The 18,742-nt window shown below is 45.2% G+C and overlaps 1 protein-coding gene across 1 annotated transcript in view; it reads left to right on the top strand.

Moving 5' to 3' along the window:
* Positions 1-18,383, top strand: part of Brinp2 (BMP/retinoic acid inducible neural specific 2) — a 45,387-nt gene extending 27,004 nt beyond the window's left edge. Inside the window, exons 2-7 of the mRNA XM_042674479.1 lie at positions 633-823; positions 1,861-2,069; positions 10,000-10,105; positions 13,039-13,275; positions 14,681-14,903; positions 16,499-18,383. Of these exons, the coding sequence (XP_042530413.1) occupies positions 633-823; positions 1,861-2,069; positions 10,000-10,105; positions 13,039-13,275; positions 14,681-14,903; positions 16,499-17,615 (2,083 nt within the window). The 3' untranslated portion in view covers positions 17,616-18,383. The remainder of the gene's footprint in view (positions 1-632; positions 824-1,860; positions 2,070-9,999; positions 10,106-13,038; positions 13,276-14,680; positions 14,904-16,498) is intronic.
* The last annotated feature ends 359 nt before the right edge of the window (positions 18,384-18,742 follow it).

Below are 18,742 nucleotides of genomic sequence, written 5' to 3'. Positions count from 1 at the left end.
TACTGTCCAAAACAGGTTTGTGTTATAATGTAATAGGTTTCTTTTATCTTCAAATGAAGCAATAAGTAAATAAACTTAGTTTTCTCCATTTTAATTTCTGAAATGGTAACTTTTCTTAATAGACGAAAGTCAGTAAATAAATATGGAGGAGACACATTTTCATGAGTGTGAAGGGATCTGGGACCAGAAAGCTAAAGAAGTGTTGTTCTAGAACACTCTTCCTGTCATTACCCATGAAGCCACGAGGCATGTGGTGACTCATCCACTAAGTACAGTTGTGACTACATCACCTCTCTACAAAGCACTGTTGCAATACTTGGCAGTTTTTGTTTTTCTTCCTGTCTACTACTCTATGCTGGCAGGCCTGGCCTGGGAAGAAGCTGGTCCTCTGCTCTTCCATGAGAAGTTGGGGGAGAAGCTGTGATGGACAACTGAAATACAGCTTTCTCAGTGTGGAAATGACGGGTCATGGGAGGGTCCAGGGGACCCTTCCAAGGTTTGCTTGTCTCCTGGGGAAAACATCACCTGAGACTCATCTCCTGCGATGGAAAAAACTTATCACTCACTTGAGATCGTGGCCTCTCGTGCTGGAAAGCAACGAGTTTTCCTGTGTCCCTTGCTTTTTCCTTCAGGGAGTTTGCTCGCTGGAAAGTAAACAACTTGGCTTTGGAAAGGAAGGACTTCTTTAGTTTGCCTTTGCCTCTTGCCCCAGAATTCATCCGGAACATCCGCCTCCTTGGAAGGAGACCCAACTTGCAACAGGTTACTGAGAACCTGATCAAAAAATACGGCACGCATTTCTTGCTTTCTGCCACCCTCGGAGGTAAGCGGTGTCACGGTCCCAAGTAATTGGTGGCTAGATTGTTAAAAAATCAACTTTAAGACAGAATTATTTAATATACCTCCAACTGTTTCCCTGGGTCTCTCTATCCTGGCTGACACATCGCTGCCGGGGAAATATTTTCTATCTGGTGCTTTGGAGAACAGTGCATTCTCTTTCTCATCCAGAACACCCTGATTTGCTTGTAAGCATTTCCCAAAGAGCTGGGGCTGAGGGGGGGGGGGGGGGGGGTGGAAGAAGGGGGAGGGAGGGGAGAAGGGAGAGGGAGGACATATTTCTGCTAAGCCCATACCAGCAGGGGGCGCTCCTAGTATTGCTTTGGTTGAGCAGCAGCTAACTCCAAGGCTTCCCCACTTCCTAATACTTGCTGTGGCTAACAAATTTAAGACCCATCGAGTCCCTATGTATGTCAGGAACCAGCCCAAACCAGTTCCATGGACCCTGAGCTAGTGATGGGGGATGGGGGGTAGGGTGAGGGAGGTACACCATGGGGCTGGAGGTACACCCTTGGAAAGCTCTGAAGAGGCCTGCTATGAAGAAAGCAGGATTTATTGTCACATTTAGCTCATTGCCCGCTGGAACAAAGTAGCTTCTTTGGCTGCCAGCATGTGGTAGGGGTTGAGTGTCTGATGGGGAAGAGAGAACTAGAGCTTCAACGATTTTGTCCTTTCCCAGGGAGCAGAAATAGCCATGGTGGCTTCTTATCAACAACTTGAGAGAGAGAATTGTATCTCGCCCCCGGAGGCAGATTGCCCGAGACAGAGATCAATAGCAGATGTTAAATGAAGAAATGGAGGGTGAATGGGGGTGAGCTTTGGGAGGCTTAGGAGCAAAGGGAGAGACGGAGGCCTTCCAGGGAAGGGAGGCCTGTGACCCCCCACCACACAGGGGCCAAGGCCCACAGCAGGGGCCTCGCTGCCTCTTAGCCCCTGTGTCTGGCTCAGGCTTCCCTTGTGCTTCTTGGTAGGGGCTATGGAGCGAGGGAGGCCTCACTCAGTCCACCTCTGTTCTGGCTACAGGAGAAGAGTCCTTGACCATTTTTGTGGACAAGCGGAAACTGAGCAGGAAGGCAGAGCCCACGGGAGGCGTCTCTGCCGTGGGAGGCAGTGCGAACAGCTCAGCCGTGTCCTTGGAGACCCTGCACCAGCTCGCAGCGTCCTACTTCATCGACAGAGAGAGCACTCTGCGCCGGCTCCATCACATCCAGATAGCCACGGGGGCCATAAAGGTAACAGCAGCCTGCCAGGCCCAGGGCGGGTGGGGGCCCTGGCCAAAGGGCTTAGCCAGCTGAGGCCCGGCCAGGCCAAACCCATCACAGGGAAAACTAGTTTTCTGATGGGGTTTCAGACAGCTCTCAAATAGCCTGGAGTCACCCCTCCTACATGAGCAGGAACACTCGTGGGAAGGCCATCTACTGGGCTCCGAGATGGCCGCTGCTTGGCTGTGAAAGATAGATACTGCCCCTGTACCCACAGGTGTCACAGGTGCCAGGGGATGGGGCAATTGGAAGAACAGCAGAGTCGTTGCATACAGATATCAAGAAGTTTCATTGAGCTATAAAGCAAAGACAGTTAGGAGGTTTCTATTTTGTGGAGTGAGGAGAGGGAGCAGCTACTATTATCTTGGTAGATCAGGAGGTACTTAGGGGGTTAGACTTTGAGGCTGAGATCTAAAAGGCATGACTCTGTGTGTGTGTGTGTGTGTGTGTGTGTGTGTGTGTGTGTGTGTGTGTGTGTGTGTAAGCAGTGTGTGGGCACAGAAACAGTAAGTGCTAAGGGCCTGAAGCAGAATCCAGCTCACTGCTAGAGTACAGACATGACTGTAGGCTGAGTATAGACATGTTACTACAGACAAGGGAACAAGAAAGCCATTGGAGCCGGTGGCTCACACCTGTATTCTGAGCTACAAGAGAGGCTGAGATCTGAGGATAGTGGTTCAAAACCAGCCCTGGCAGACTCTTACCTGTAACCACCAAAAACCTGGAAGTAGAGATCTGGCTCAAGTGGTAGAGCTCTAGTCTTGAGCACCCAGACTCTTGAGTTTAAGCACCAGGAATGGCACAAGAAAAGACTGAAAGAAAGAAAGAGAGACTGAGAGAAATAAAGAAAAGAAAGAAAGAAAGGAGGGAGGGAGGGAAGGGGAGGGGGAGGGAAGAGAAAGAGAAGGAAGGAAGGAGGGGGGGGAAGGAGGAAGGAAGGAAAAGGACACAATGAGGTTCCGAGGAAGACTAAAACCACAGCACATGGTGATGGCAATGAATTTCTATAAGTATTACCAGAAGAGTGATATCTTATTCATGTTTTTAAAAAGAATAGTGTTCATTGTGACTTTAAATATCTATAATCTCTATCCTATCTCATCTACTTACCCCTAGGACATTTCAATTAAAGTTTGTATTATTTTATGGAAGACTTGGGATTCCTGAAATAAAAACACTTGAATAATACCTTTAAAAATCATTTTAAGTATAAATTTAGGATGGTGAATAGCTTTCAAACTGATGATGTGTTTGGCTTTGGTTTCACCTAAAAATATCCTAAGGAAATTCTCCTCATCAGCCATTCAATAAATATTTATTGAGCACCTATTATGTGCCAGACCACTCTTCTAGGTTCTGATATTCAGGACGTGAACCAACATAAAATATGTGCACTCATAAAACCTGAATTGGAGTAGCAGAGACATGGTTCAATAAACACACAATGTCAGAGTAGGAAAACATAGGAAAAAGGAATGAACCCAATTAAGAGACAGAGCATGAGGTAGTGCTCAACCACAAATGTAAGCACAGTGTAGACGGCTCACAGCTGTAATCTGAGTTACTCAGGAGACAGAGATCTGAGGATCATAATTCCAAACCAACCTGAGCAGACACATCTGTGACTCTTACCTTCAATTAAACCAACAAAAAGCCAGAAGTAGAAGTGTGGCTCCACTGGTAGAATACCAGCCTTGAGTGAAAAAGCTAAGCAAGAGCCCTAGACCCTGAGTTTAAGCTCTAATACTAGCACAAAAATAAAATGCAAGGGAACAATATAAAATAAAGTAAGATTAAAATGTAAGGTTAATGCAAACCATTAACACAGTTGGAGCTTCGAAAGGGCCGGTTTCTTTTCTTCTCAATTGAACAGTGAGATCAACTAAAGATTTATTTCGGTGTCTCTAGTGTCATCTCTAACCAATCCTATTACCCATCTCTTCATCTTCATTTACCTCCCTGTACTCTCCACCATCCATTCCTTGCTTGTAACCCAGTCGCGTCTACCCAACAGCCTTTCATTCAGTCACATCTTGCTTCCAACTCTTATTTGCCACTGTGTTTGCAGTGCTTGTCTGTGGACCAGAGCAGCTCTTCCTCACCTATCATTGATTAGCTCAGAAAGGCAAGCTTTACCTGAATCCTAACCTGGATAAATTCTCCTCTTTAGTGTTCCCAACACATGCATCTTTTATAGGGCTTGATATTTGGATTGCAATTGCTAGCTAATATGGTTATTGCCACATGAGACTATGGTCTTGTTTAGCATTGATTCCCTGCTACATAGTATAGAGGGCACCATACTCTATATGATGGATGGACAATTCATCATCCAACGATGTCAAAGGAATGAACAAACGAACGAATGAATAAATGAAAGGCATCTTCTGGACATGGTGCTTTCCACATGGCTTAGGTTTGCCTGCTCGGTATGTGTATGCAAATACCTTCAAGCATGTTTAGTTAAAAGAAACAGAGATCTACTTAAGAAAGCTTGATAGGAAGGAAGTTTATTAAAAGGACTCTGGTGAAGAGTATCCCAGATCTGCAAGGGCAGAACGCTAAATCCAGATCATACATCTGGGACTTGTAAAATGATGGTCGCACTCTGGTTACTATCTCTGTTTCTTGTTGGAATAGATGCCTCTACTTTCTACTTATTTTTTTTAATCTCCATCTGCTTCATCTTCTTGCTTCCGTTGTGCAAGAATTATGTCCTCTGTTTATCCCAGACTCTTCTATACCCCAGTGGCTTCAACTTAACTCATGGTTTTGCCTTGCTCTGGAACTGTCTCTAGCCCTGACTGCACATTATTCTTTCTGTTTTGTCTGTCAGCCAGTGCCACCAGTGCAGAGGTTTTATTCCCTGTTTGTGACTGTATTTTCAGTTCCTGGCACCTAGAAAGTGTTTGATAATTATTTATTATCGGAATTTTATAAATACCTACAGTCATTTTTCAAACCTTCCCCGCCCCCCCCCCCCCTCTGGTTCAGAGTCAAACCTTAGCCTAAGGGTGGGGTTTTCTGCATTGTCTCCAGCCTGGTTTGCCTCTTGTTAAGTTAAAAGCAGTAGAGTAAATGGTAGGTAGATCTTCAAATCACATCAGTTTGAAGTCCTCTGGGTACACTTTCCACAGCTAGAGCCACTGCTCATCCCTTCAAAGGAGGGGCCCACTACTCTTGGAAGCCTCTTCTTGGAATTCCTCAAAGGGCACACTCAATGTGAGATGAATATTCAGTTTCCACCGGGCTGACTGACCTGGGATTTTTCTCTGTCTAGGAACGTGATGGATCCTCTCTATGGGATACAGTTCTAAAAAACATGGGTAAATGAGGGTGATTTCACTTTGCTTTTTCTCTCCTTCAACTCATCCCAATTCTTTAGTGAGGTCTACAGGCTTGAAATGACATACCCAAGGACGTAGCCCCTGAGTCAGGAGGACAAGGCTGCCCTGTTTCCCTTCCCACACCTTTGCTCATCTGATGCTCTTGACCCAAAATGGTAGTGTCCCACAAAATGCCATCTCTTTGCTCTAAAGTGCTTAGTATTTACAGATTCAGATAGGAAGTGCCAGTAGTCCTGCTGTCCTCTGCAACACACTCTTGCTACCTAACAGTCCTTCCTTGGTGTTGTGGGCCCTCATCTCCCTCCCTGTCCTGAATATGCCTTAGTAGTTGAGTCATCTTCCAGCGCAGTCATTACTCTGCTAATGGGTTAGGTTCTGATCACCGGCTCTGCCTTCAGGAAATGAAAGATCTACAGCATATGTGTCCATTTCTTTTGACCTCCAAGCAAATGTGTAGTTAGCTTTCTTTTTTTAAAAATTCTTTCCTAGAAACTCTTTCTGCACTAACATAGAAGAAGAGGGGCCCTCTCTTGCTTGTTCGTCATGTTTAATGGGACCCCAATAAAGCATCACTGTTGGAAGGTTTGCCCTGATCAGCACACGTCTATTATAGGATTTGTCCCATTACATTTAAGCCTGTTCCTCCCCTCCTTGCGTTAGCCATGACAGTAGGTGTTAGAGCTGTAGAGACTCGGCAGCATGCACATAGCTCCAGGTTCCTTTACAGCATCTGGTATGTAGCAGTATGCTCAGTAAAATTCTCCATTGGTGAAGGCAGCTGATACATACAATTTAGGGGGAGACAAACTTATTGAAGTCAGAATGTTTAGAATTGGGTTTCAGCCTTGATATTTCCTCTATGACCTTGAGGAATCATTGAACCCCATGTGTCTGTGGAAGGTCAGAATTACCAACTATTTGACTCAATTGTACACAGGACTTAAATTCCGCTAAGATGGCAACACCGGGCTTTGGAATATTGAAACACTGATATATTCCAAGCCACTTATGCTACCCTAGTCACCTTTATCTCTCTCCTGGAACCCGTAGCCCAACTTTTGATATCAACGAAAGTGTACATGCAGCCCAAGACACCTGCAGAACTCTATTTGGCCATTCAAGACTGACCACTGAGCAATAAGAACAGACTGATTGTTCTGGACTAATGATAAATATGGTGAATGTTATCTGTGCTATAGGGTCATGACACCAGCTTGTGTGTGTATGCATCTCATCAGCAATTTCTGGGAAGGAGTCAGGCCACCAAGGGGGAAATCGGGCCCTTTTCTTAGTTATAGCTCACTCTCTATTACATAGAGTTCCTTCAGTCAAATGGAGATGTTTATAAGCTAACTGAGGATCCCCCCACGAAAGTTCAGCTGCACCCCAGGCTGGTGAAAAGGAGCATTGTCACGAAGCATCCTGCAAACCGACCTGTGGGCATTTTTCACTGCAGTAGCCCAGGATTTGCCATTTGGCCTCTTTTAGTACACACCACATCAGCTATGCTAAGCTCAACCCCATTGCTCATCATTAGAAGCCCATTTTTTACTCTGCCCGTAGGCATTACAGGTATCCTCCCAGGTAGAACAAGAGCAGCCTGGAAGTCCGAACAGGGGAAGGCAAACAGGCTTGCTGGAGCTACGGTTTGCATGATCGGGGATTTATGGAAAATTGGATGTGCTAATGAACCTGGATCCATCAGGGACCTTCTGAAGGCAGGATGGTGTCTGTCAACAGACCAATTAGCACACAATTATTTTCCCCTTCTGAAAGCTTATCAGAGGCATGCTTTGAAACTGTGCACCTGAGTGAACTGCACTTGGCATTTCCTCTATAGGCCCTCTTTATAATCTCCAGGAGCTGTCTGACTCTTCTGTAAAGAAAGCTGCAAGATTCTCCTGACATCAGAGTCTCTGCAGCTTTTGTCACCCTGGGGCTGTAGAGGGGGCTTGGGGGTAGGGGAGGGGAACTGTTTACTCTAGTCAACCTGCTCTTGTATCTGCAGGCAGACCTGTCCAACTTCCTCTCTTCTTCCCTTAACTTCCTAAGGGGGAGAGAGGTGGTCTCGGATATAAAGAGGTATTATCTTGGGATCTAGTGAAATCTAAACAAGCCTTCCTCATGATGATCTGGCCTCTCCCCTCATTCAGGGATAAGAATACTGATCCTAAGTCCATGCAGTTCAATCTTCAGAAGAGAAACGGTTTGAGGAGAGGGCAGATTGCTAACTCACTTTGGGTGAACTGGTCTCTGTTGAGAACATTTATTATTTTAGGAAGTGGGCATGTCTTGAGTGGCTTAAAGTCCCTGTTGGCTCCAGTATTATCAGGAGACCAAAAGGTATTGAACTAGAATCTGGAGATTCCACCACACTCCAACTCTATGGTGTTAGGTATTTTGGCTCTTGAAACCATGGCACCCTTTTTGGAGAGTAGAAGTAGTGAGGTTTCTATCAAAAGGTTTCTGTGATGGTTCTACAAGTATGGAAAGCTGTGGAGAAGTTGTTCCAACTCTTTACTGGTCTTGGTCCTTTTGTTTTCTTGCTTCTTTGTAGGCCTGGTGTGTTGTTTCTCCTTTGGTCTTTGCCTAGAGACATTGTTCTTCCTCCATCCCCTTCCAACTCTGTCACACCCCTATTCGTCCATTGAGGAATCTAAGCCCTTCTCAGACTACTTTAAACTCCTGTCTCCTCAGCCCTGTATATTTAGCTAGCATCACACCATCTCTCCCTGATTACTTTGTTACATCTCCCTTTTTTAAGCCTGGATAGACAAGACCCTCTCAATTGTGTTACTTGTATATTTGTTTTCCCTGTTGGAATCAGCAGGGTGCTAGACATGTATACAGTCTATGCACTTGGGAGCTGGTGTGCTATAAATCTTGCTGCTCTGTCTTTTCTTCCTCATAGCATGTTTCCTCTACCTACCTTGTCTGGCCAATGAAGTTTACTTATCTGAGAAGTAAACTTTACAGGCCCATAATTTATTTATTTTTGTCTGTTGTGGGGCTTGACTTCTGCACTTGGGTGCTGCTCCTGAGCTCTTCAGCTCAAGGCTAGCACTCTACCACTTGAGCCACAGTACCAAGTCCAGTTTTCTGGTGGTTAATTGGAGATCAGAGTCTCATGGGCTTTCCTTGCCACTGCTGGCGTTGAACCGTGATCCTCAGATCTTAGCCTCCTGAGTAGCTAGGATTACAGGCATGAGCCACTGGCACCCTGCTAGTTTACTTGTTTTTAAAAGCAGATCAGATGCTAGTTCCTCTGCTATTTTTGTTTGTCTTGTTTTCCTTGCTTAGAGATATATGTTGCTCAGTGCTCCTTGGGGCACTTCCTTTTCCCACAACTTGAATACCTATCAATCATCTGTACATATACTCACCTGACTGACTAAAAGACTCAGTGCATAACTGGTTCATCTTTGTGTACCCCTTCCCATGCTGTGAACCTTAGAACACCTTTCACATGCATTCTCTCACACTGAGTGCCTGTAATACGCTGGATATTACCTTCGTGGTCAATAACTTAGGGGATAAAATAAACTAGAGTATACAGGACCGAGACATGAACCCAATACTCTCAGAAAAGGATGTAACACTACACCTCCCAAGTCTGCTGCAAAACAGACATGCCTGAAACTATAGGAGGAGGTCGGAGGTATCAGGCAGGCTTCTTTAAAGGACTTCCTGAAATGCATTCTATGAATGCTTGATGAATTGTATGCAATTGCACAGTGGCTGCTCAATAAATTCTCGTTGATTGGTTGATTGATTGTTGGCGAAGACTTCAGAGATCCTGAGAAGAAAGGGCCTCAGGTCCCCATCATTCTTATTACGTAATTATTTCTGTGCATTTAAAACTCCCCATTTTTCATCTTAGACTTTAAACATCAGGGAAAATGGATGGGCTAACTTTATAATATTTTAAAATGACTACGGTGTTTTGGAATATAAGAGTTTATGTATATTTAATATACTTATTAAAATATGCAGAAAGCCCATGGCTGATTTTCTCTGAGGACATCTCAGTGCTGAGGTGGGACTTAAATGTTTAATTCTAATAATAATACTCATAACTCATATTTCTCTAGTGCTTTCCATCTTCAGGACCCCTAAAGCCCATGAGGACCACATCAAATAGTACAACTGCGCTCACCTGCAGGCCATTAAGGACTATAACTGCCCTGCCCCTGTCCTTCCTGGGGAGGGAGGGATGGGATTGACTCCAGCTTTCACTTCTTTTCCAGGATCCTCTGCCTTCTTTCTGTTTTTCTTCCTATTCACAAATATTCTTTGGCTGTATCTGACAAGCTCCTATCTATGTACAACTGTGACACTGGTCACATATCACAGGTACTGTAGAACAAGAAAACGAAATGACCTTATATTCCTGAGAGAGGAGCATCAGGGATTTGTGGGGTGGGTAACCAAAGATACATGCTGTTCTTTGGCTGCTCAAAGACAGAATGTGGATGGAGTAGGATGACTGGAAGAAAAGGACAAAGGTACCTTGCTTGTTTTCTAAATCCATATCCTGTTCCTTCTTTGTGTAGGTCACAGAGACGAGGACCGGTCCTCTGGGCTGCAGCAACTATGATAATCTGGACTCAGTCAGCTCTGTCCTGGTGCAGAGTCCAGAGAACAAAGTGCAGCTACTAGGTAAGCAGCTCCAGGGTGGCTTTCGCATAGTTCACACCTGGCGGAAAAATCTGGGTCACCAAAGAACAGAAAGGGGCCTACTTTCCCACTTTGTTAAACCCTTCTTAAGAGAAGAACTACCACAAATTCCGAGACCTGTATCTAACAGCTTTCCTTTGTGTTCTGTGTGTGTGTGTGTGTGTGTGCGTGTGTGTGTGTGTGTGTGTACTAGTGTTTGAACACAGGGCTTCATGTTTTCTAACAGAAGAAGAGAAGAAGAGAAGTAATAATCATATTAGGTAGCTCTAAATAGAAGTTTTATTCATCTTTAGTATCCATGTCTTGATTAATTTTGCTCAGGGTGGCCTAGAACTATCATCCTCCTGATCTCAGCCTGTCACATAGCAGGAATGAGAGGCACACAACAGAATACCTATTATTGGTTGAGATGGGGCTCATACTTTTTGACTGGCCTGGTCTTGAACCAAGATCCTCTCAATTGCCACCTCCCAAGAAGCTAGGATTAGAGACATAAACTATAAGCACCAGACTATATCATTCTTTTGAAAAACAATACAACAAACATCTGATAGTATATCTTACAGCCAAGACCTGTTGCTCTTATCACTGGACACCAAAGTCCTCTCATCTTTTATTCTTTCTCAAACACTCTGTCATTATCCTATAAGAAACAGCACATCTATCCTTAGAGAATTGGACCCACTTCAGTAATCATCTTTATTACCTCCAAACTCTTCTTCTTTATCTTGAAGACACAATGAGGAATAACCTGCCTTTGCAGAGTGAAAATGGGGTAACGATCTCTATTTCAAACAAGGGATCTACTACAGGTACCACTGGCTATTGTAACCATACCTCAAGGGTGGCCCTTGCTTTCTGCTATTAGGCTGTGGGTTTTTTGTGGTAGTTTCAAAGCCAAGAGGCATTTTAAAGGAATGGGAGCCTTTTTTTCTGGAGAAAGAACATACAAAACAGGGAAAGAAAAAAGAAAGGCAACCACAGTAGGTCTGAAAGGTGGAAGATAAAGGAGGTATACATCTCCTGCTCTGTTTTGTAAGCATCTTTGGGAAAGGCCTACCCACACTGATTCAGTGGGAAAAGTCCATTTTTCTTCAGGCCTAACTGAATTGGACTCTGCTTAAGATATTATTATCCCAGCATTACAAAATCAATAGCCCTCATTCAGGATCTACGATTACAAATTCCAGGCAATCTGAGCCAGATGTGACCCAGTAATGCTGTAGGAATCAAGAAATGTATAATAAAGAAGAGTAAAAGACTTTTATTTAGAGCTACCTAATACAATTAGCATCTCTCTTCTCTTCTGTCCCTGGATGGGCTTGGTTTGTGTCTGGAAATTACCAATGAGTGAAGTTAGAAATGCCTGGTGGTTCATTTGAAATAGTTTATGCCATTTAATTTTATAGCCCATCACTCATGCAGACATTGCTCGGGGCACTTATTTTATAGCGATGGGAAATGTTCTGGTGGAGGATGAAAGGGGGAAGCAGAAGGAAACTGCTTGGAGAGGGTGAGCGTTGAAAGCAAGCATGCGAGCACAGTGCGGAAGGAGGACTTGCTCAAGTGCCAAGATGGGCAGAGAGTCAAGAAAGAAAATTTAAACGCAGTTCAGAAGAAAAGGTAGACCTCCAGCAAGAATTTAAAAAATCCTCTGTGGATGACATTTTTAGTTAGAGTCTGAGGTCTGCTGAGACTAGGATATAGACTGTGGGCTTTGTGATTTCCTGCCAGACAAGGTCAAGAGTGTAGAAATAAAAGAGGTAGCAAACTTTTGAGGAAAGGAGACTGTATGCAGAGGTGCTCCGATCCCTCACCCTCTAAGCCTAAGAACCCACGGCCTTCCTATTAGAGGAGAACCTCCTTCAGGTCTGACCTCAAACATGACCCACAATGCATTCAAAGTCTGATCTACTCTTCATTCATCCTTTGCTAAGTTTCCAATAGACAGCTATCTTATTTGTGTCTTGAAGCCAACTAGGGGTACATTCTGCTACTGGTATGGATATTCATCACAAATCAGTGAGAAAACCAAAGCTTGGGATAATTTTGTGTATTATATTCAAGAGCAGAGGAAGGCAATGGAAAGAGAGCCATGAGTCATTCATATCTATCTAGGCCTTACTGGTCTTCAGGGAAATGATCATCATCCTAGTTTTAGATCTCCTTAAGAGTTAAATCATATTGAGAATGGACAGCTACAATCAGGCATGCAGCATGACTTTCTGAGATAAAGACAGGGTACGCCACGAAGAAAAGCATATTAGCACTGAAACTTGGGTAGGTCATTGTGGTCTTTGGGCTTGTGTTTCATTACCTTTAAGAACCTCAGTATGGCCACAAGGGTTACATGCAGTTATATATAGCAAGTACTTGGCAGAGGGCCTGGCTATTATACACACAGAACACCTAACCCTACCTCTGAGCCTCATCATTCATCGGGGATAAGATGAGAGCATCATTCAGTAATGTTCTACTATGACTACTATTTGTCTCAGTTAAGCTAGAAACAGGATGGCTACTGGAGGCAGAGCAGCCCAGCAAGACTTGATTCCTTTCCCTATGAAGGCTGTAAATTCTTCTTTTATCCGAAACATTTTGTTTCTCTCTAGAATTGCTGATGTGTAGCCAATAAGTCTGTTCTTATGATCTGCACACTCTTAATTTGGCTGATGTGAGGAGTTTGGGCTTTGATCTTCCCTGTCTGCATTTTCCAATCATCCTCCATCTGTCACAGTGCAGGGACAGCCCTGTCTCCCAACCAGCCTAGCAGGATCAGGCCCTGGGGTGATCATTCTTGAGTTCCGGACACACAAGTCAGCAGAACCCCCAGATAGGCTTTCTCTGGCCTTAGGTGTGGGAAACTGAGTCTCCCCTGGTTTTCCCCAGCGATTCTGATACATCGTTTTGAACAGGCCTGCAGGTGCTGTTGCCCGAGTACCTGCGTGAGCGCTTTGTGGCTGCAGCTCTCAGCTACATCACATGCAGCTCTGAGGGAGAGCTGGTCTGCAAGGAGAATGACTGCTGGTGCAAGTGCAGCCCCACGTTCCCAGAATGCAACTGTCCTGACGCTGACATCCAGGCCATGGAAGACAGTTTACTACAGATCCAGGACTCCTGGGCTACTCACAACCGGCAGTTTGAGGAGTCAGGTAAGCAGTCAACTAGTCCCAGAATTCCTCCCTGAAAGAGAGATGGCTATGAAGTGCAAGGCAAAAACCATAGGAATTTGGCTCGGATCCCATCTCAGCCACTTACCATCCCTAGGACCTAGGGAGGCGATATCCCTCTCCCAGACTCTCAAGTGGTTTATTCTTCCTTCATGTAAATGGACATCGTTTCTAACTAACAAGTGTGTTTTAAGGACCTAATGAGGTGAGATAAATATTAAGTATAGATCTTCTTGTCTGTCTTCTTTGCTACTGAATCCACAGTGCCTACTAGAACAATGCTTGCACACAAGGTACACAATAAGTAGTTGTTGAATAAATGAAGTGTGTAGAATGGCTCAAAGTGACACTGGTGAAAGCTAGGTGCCGTTTGTTGCTGCTGTCACTCATGTCAACATTGCCTTAAGATGCAGATTCAAAGGAATTGCTTTCCCTTCCTAACCTTGCTGCTGGCCAGCTGCACTTGTCTTGGTAACCATGAAGCACCTCAACGCCTCAGCATCCTCACCTGTGAAAGAGAGAAAGTAAAAATAGGCTGCTGGAACTAGCTAAGGAGAATATAAAAATGTTCTTCAACCCCCATGCTTTGGATTAATGGTGGCAGAATATGTGACTGCAGGCTGTTCAGCATTGTAAGGTACTGCTAACCATGAAACCAGAGTAGGTCTCCTATCAGAGGCAGGAGATGTGGTGACTGTGGGTCCCAAGTACAAGAAGAGCAGAGAACAGAGACATGAGTATGAATTCAGAAAAGCTATGCTCAGCAAGCTCCGAGGAGAGCTCAGACTTGGGCCTAGAAACTCCAAAGCATATAGCTTCTGGATCAGCTACGGAATACAAAACAATGTCTAACCAAGAGAACAAAGAGAAGAGTTACATGCTCAGATAGAAAAGTTTGGAGGGAAAAATCAACTTCAGGGGCCTGAAAATAGTTCTAAAATAGCTGAGCTGGATATAGTACCTTTGCTGTGTCTACACTGTGTGTCTGGTTGCATGCTTTATTTCTTGCATCAGGGTGTCCCGGCATCATTGAAGAGGATTGTCCTGTGATAATGTTGTGGATGACTTATCAGGAGGTATAAAGAGGCAAAGAGGTACATCCACAAGCTATTAACAAAGGTAGAATCTTTTGCCCTCCACATGATAGCAAATCTCTTTGAAACTCAGAGACATTCTAGAGTGGGAAAGGATGGAAACAATCCTGAAACCATACATTATATGTTAGTTGTTTCTCAATAAAGCTATTAGTGAAAAGGAAACAAGGAAAGTAGATACACATCCCCCTGGGTGTAGGCAACACCGACCTGTCTCCCAGGACTCCTCAGAACTGCCCTTTGTTCAGCTGCCCGGTTTTTGTTTTTGTTTTTTGTGTTTTTTTTGCCCACAGAAGAGTTCCAGATCCTGCTGAAAAGGCTCCCTGCTGACCGGTTCCTGAACTCCACCGCCATCTCTCAGTTTTGGGCTATGGACACTAACCTGCAGCACCGCTACCAGCAGCTGGGAGCCAGTTTGAAAGTGCTGTTCAAGAAGACCCACCGCATCATCCGCCGGCTCTTCAACCTCTGCAAGCGCTGCCATCGCCAGCCTCGCTTCCGGCTACCCAAGGAGAGGTGAGTATCCCAGGCTCGAGAACCAGGCTCAGCATCGCCCTGGCAATGGCTGCTGGGGTGGGGCGGGGCGAGTCCCCTGTCCAAAATGGGTGAGAAAGTATGAGACACACAGCTTTTAACCTCCTGTGATTTTGACCCGTTCCCCTGTGTCATTCTCAATTTTGTTATGTCCGAAGTGAGACAACCTCCTTCTTACCAAAACAAAATTATAGTAGATTCATATATTATTCTAATGATGCTCACATTGTCTATTATTCATAAGTCTTGTACATCTAAGAGGAAATGCACACATTCAATGATTTTAAATAAGCAACTGCTCTTGAAAGACCCTAGCCCCCTAGGATACTTCCGTCGACGGGAGGGCGCCCCAGAAACTCAGACTCCAGACCAGGAGATGCAACAAGCAAGAGGAGTTTATTTGACGTTTGCGCAACTCTAATTTTTAATCTTTCACTCTAAGCCCTAGAAGGCAGGAAAGCTGAGGAGTGTGCACTGTACTCTCAGCACTGTACTCTCGTTGTACTGTCATCCACTCCTTCCTTCCTTCCTTCCTTCCTTCCTTCCGCAAGATTTTACTAAGGCTATATCCCATGCCCTACTACTTAGCTGTAAGCATATGGCAAAGTAGAAAATTATGACTAAAGAGCAGCTACTCAGATTCATGGTGGCACAGTCTCCAGGAGGAAGGTTTCCTTGGAGAAGGAAGTCCTGGCCATCTTGGGCAGAAATGATGGGCTGGTACACACAGGTGAGACACTATTCTAGGAGAGAAGAGCTCCTCAAAGACGTAACTCCAAGTGAAGCACAGGTAAGGATGATAAGGACAGGACAGTGCAATGGGGCTGTTTGGCAGGGATTCATTATTTTCCCCCAAAGATAATTAGTAAGTGCTTACTACACAAGAGAAACAATTTTGATCTCTGAGAATATGTTAGCCAGTAATACAGCATCCCTGTTCTTGTAGCTTCTCCAGGGAAAGCAGCCCATAAATAAGTAAGCAACAAATGCGCTAAGTTTAAATATTGATAATCGTCATGGATTAAATAAAAACCAGGTGGTGCGATCGTGACAAGAGTGGTTCTTTTGAAACAGACATCAGGAAAGCCCTCTCTGAAGAGCTAATGTAAAAGTTGCTATTAAAGTTTTAAGAGGGTTGGCAATAGAATATTCTAAGCCTTGGTGGAAGAGTGACAGAAGCAGAGAGAATGAAAAAGGAATAAGACCTTGAAGTGGGAATAAAACTGGAAAGAATTTGAAATCTTGGAGTCATCCTCTAGATAGAAGGTTGAAAACCTAGATTTAATGTAAGATGTAGAAGATGTAGGTCCTCTAAATTTTTTTTAAGGGGGAAACAGAATAGTAGCCTGCTGCTTCTAGTACAAGTCTGATGCTCAATGTCAGACTTGGCCTGAACAAGCTTTTCTCAATCAGACCCAAATAGCTCGGTCAGGTTTCCATCATTCAGTGAACACAAGGCTTTCTCCTTCCGTCAGTACCTTCCCTGCTTGTCAGCCAAGGTCCTGCGACTGTTGGGGGCAGGTGGTGGTATGCTGCTTCCGTTGACTTTGCTCTGTTTCTAATCTAACCTCCTCAAGGTCCTTGTCCTACTGGTGGAACCGAATCCAGTCTCTCCTGTACTGTGGAGAAAGCACCTTCCCTGGCACCTTCCTGGAGCAGAGCCACAGCTGCACCTGTCCCTATGACCAATCTTCCTGCCAGGGCCCCATCCCATGTGCCTTGGGTGAAGGGCCCGCATGTGCGCACTGCGCTTCAGACAATAGCACGCGCTGTGGAAGCTGCAACCCAGGTTACGTGCTGGCCCAGGGGCTGTGCCGGCCCGAAGTGGCCGAGTCCTTGGAGAACTTTCTTGGACTGGAAACAGACTTGCAGGACCTGGAGTTGAAGTACCTGCTGCAGAAGCGGGACAGCCGCATTGAGGTACACTCGATCTTTATCAGCAATGACATGCGTCTGGGCAGCTGGTTTGACCCTTCCTGGAGGAAGCGCATGCTGCTCACCCTGAAGAGCAACAAGTATAAGCCCGGGCTGGTGCATGTGATGTTGGCCTTGTCCTTGCAGATCTGCCTCACCAAGAACAGCACCCTGGAGCCTGTCATGGCGATCTATGTGAACCCCTTTGGGGGCAGCCACTCTGAGAGTTGGTTCATGCCTGTGAACGAAGGCAGCTTCCCTGACTGGGAAAGGACTAACGTGGATGCTGCTGCCCAGTGCCAAAACTGGACAATAACCCTGGGGAATCGGTGGAAGACATTCTTTGAGACAGTCCATGTTTACCTACGGAGCCGAATCAAGTCCCTGGACGACAGCTCCAATGAGACAATCTACTACGAGCCCCTGGAGATGACGGATCCCTCCAAGAATTTAGGCTACATGAAAATCAATACCTTACAGGTCTTTGGCTACAGCCTTCCCTTTGACCCCGATGCCATCCGGGACTTAATTCTCCAGTTGGACTATCCATACACACAAGGTTCCCAGGACTCTGCGCTTTTACAGCTTATTGAGCTTAGGGACCGGGTGAACCAGCTTTCTCCACCTGGCAAAGTCAGGCTTGACCTTTTCTCCTGCTTACTCCGACATCGGCTCAAGCTAGCCAACAATGAGGTGGGCAGGATCCAGTCCTCCCTGAGGGCCTTCAATTCCAAACTGCCAAATCCTGTGGAGTACGAGACTGGCAAACTCTGTAGCTAGTGGAGGACCTACCCCAGTGCTTAGGCAGGGAGTGGATCCACACCTCCAGGGTGCGAAGATAATCCAAGCCCTCACCTTAGTGCCAACAGGGTGTTCCCATGAGTCTCTCAGCACCCAGATGATGGGACCTCAAGGCTTGGACTGAAGCAGATCAGAGAGAAAGAAACAGCCACTGCATATGTGCACCTGTGCACACACTCTCTCTCCCATACACACACACACATAGACACACACAGAGACACAAACACACACACGTACACTCTCACAGGGAGGCTACAACTCAACAGCCTCAGATCTGTAAAGTTGGTGCTTTCTAAAATGAATGCGATTGAAGGAAAATCTAAGCCAGGAAGAGTTAAGGAAAAGAACCAGCCAAGTCATGCAAGCCACGAGAATTCCTTCAACGTGATACTTGTCATCTGAGAAAGCAAAAGGGGTCAGAGATGGGATGGGTGGGAGTTCTTCCCCTCGCTCTATGGAGTCACTTTTGTATTCTTTTTAATCAGATTTCTTACAATGTTGTTTTGTGACTCCTTACCTTGGATCTTACTTTTTGTATGTTGTTTCCTCTGCATCCTGGAGGCTTGTGCTGACTGCTCCTACAGCCACTTCCTGAGGAAGTGGGAGAAGTGGAAAAACCGAGGAAGCAACCGCAAGGGCAGGCAGCAGCCTCCTGGCTCATCCACCCTCCTACCAGCCCCCACTCCCTCAGCCTCCTCAGTTTGAGGATATGGTTTGTTCCAAGTACCCCTCATGGTCCATCCAGACTTCCTGTTCCCACAACACTTGTGCTAAGAAAGCAGTTCCATCCAGCTAGGCAGAGAGAGACAATGTATAGGGATACGTTTCTTTAAAAACAAAACAAAAAAATAACAAAAGTATTTTGTGATGGTTTTCCTTGTCAACTTGCTTCAGACACATGAACATCTGAGTAAAAATTTACCTGGTTTAATATATTTTAAAGGCCTTTTTTTGAGGGAAAAAAATAAGAAAGAAAAGAGAAAGAAATAGTTCCGTGGGTTGCCTAGATTGACTTTAAATTGTCATGGGTGTAACACAGGAATTTTCCTGGGTGAATGATACTGCTGATGAGTATCTGCCTCTGTTGATGACTCAGGTGTGTGTGT

This window comes from Dipodomys spectabilis, unplaced genomic scaffold (assembly GCF_019054845.1).
Source record: "Dipodomys spectabilis isolate Male_0828 unplaced genomic scaffold, ASM1905484v1 ptg000019l, whole genome shotgun sequence".
NCBI lineage: Eukaryota > Metazoa > Chordata > Mammalia > Rodentia > Heteromyidae > Dipodomys > Dipodomys spectabilis.
This window is presented reverse-complemented; position numbering and strand designations above follow the sequence as displayed.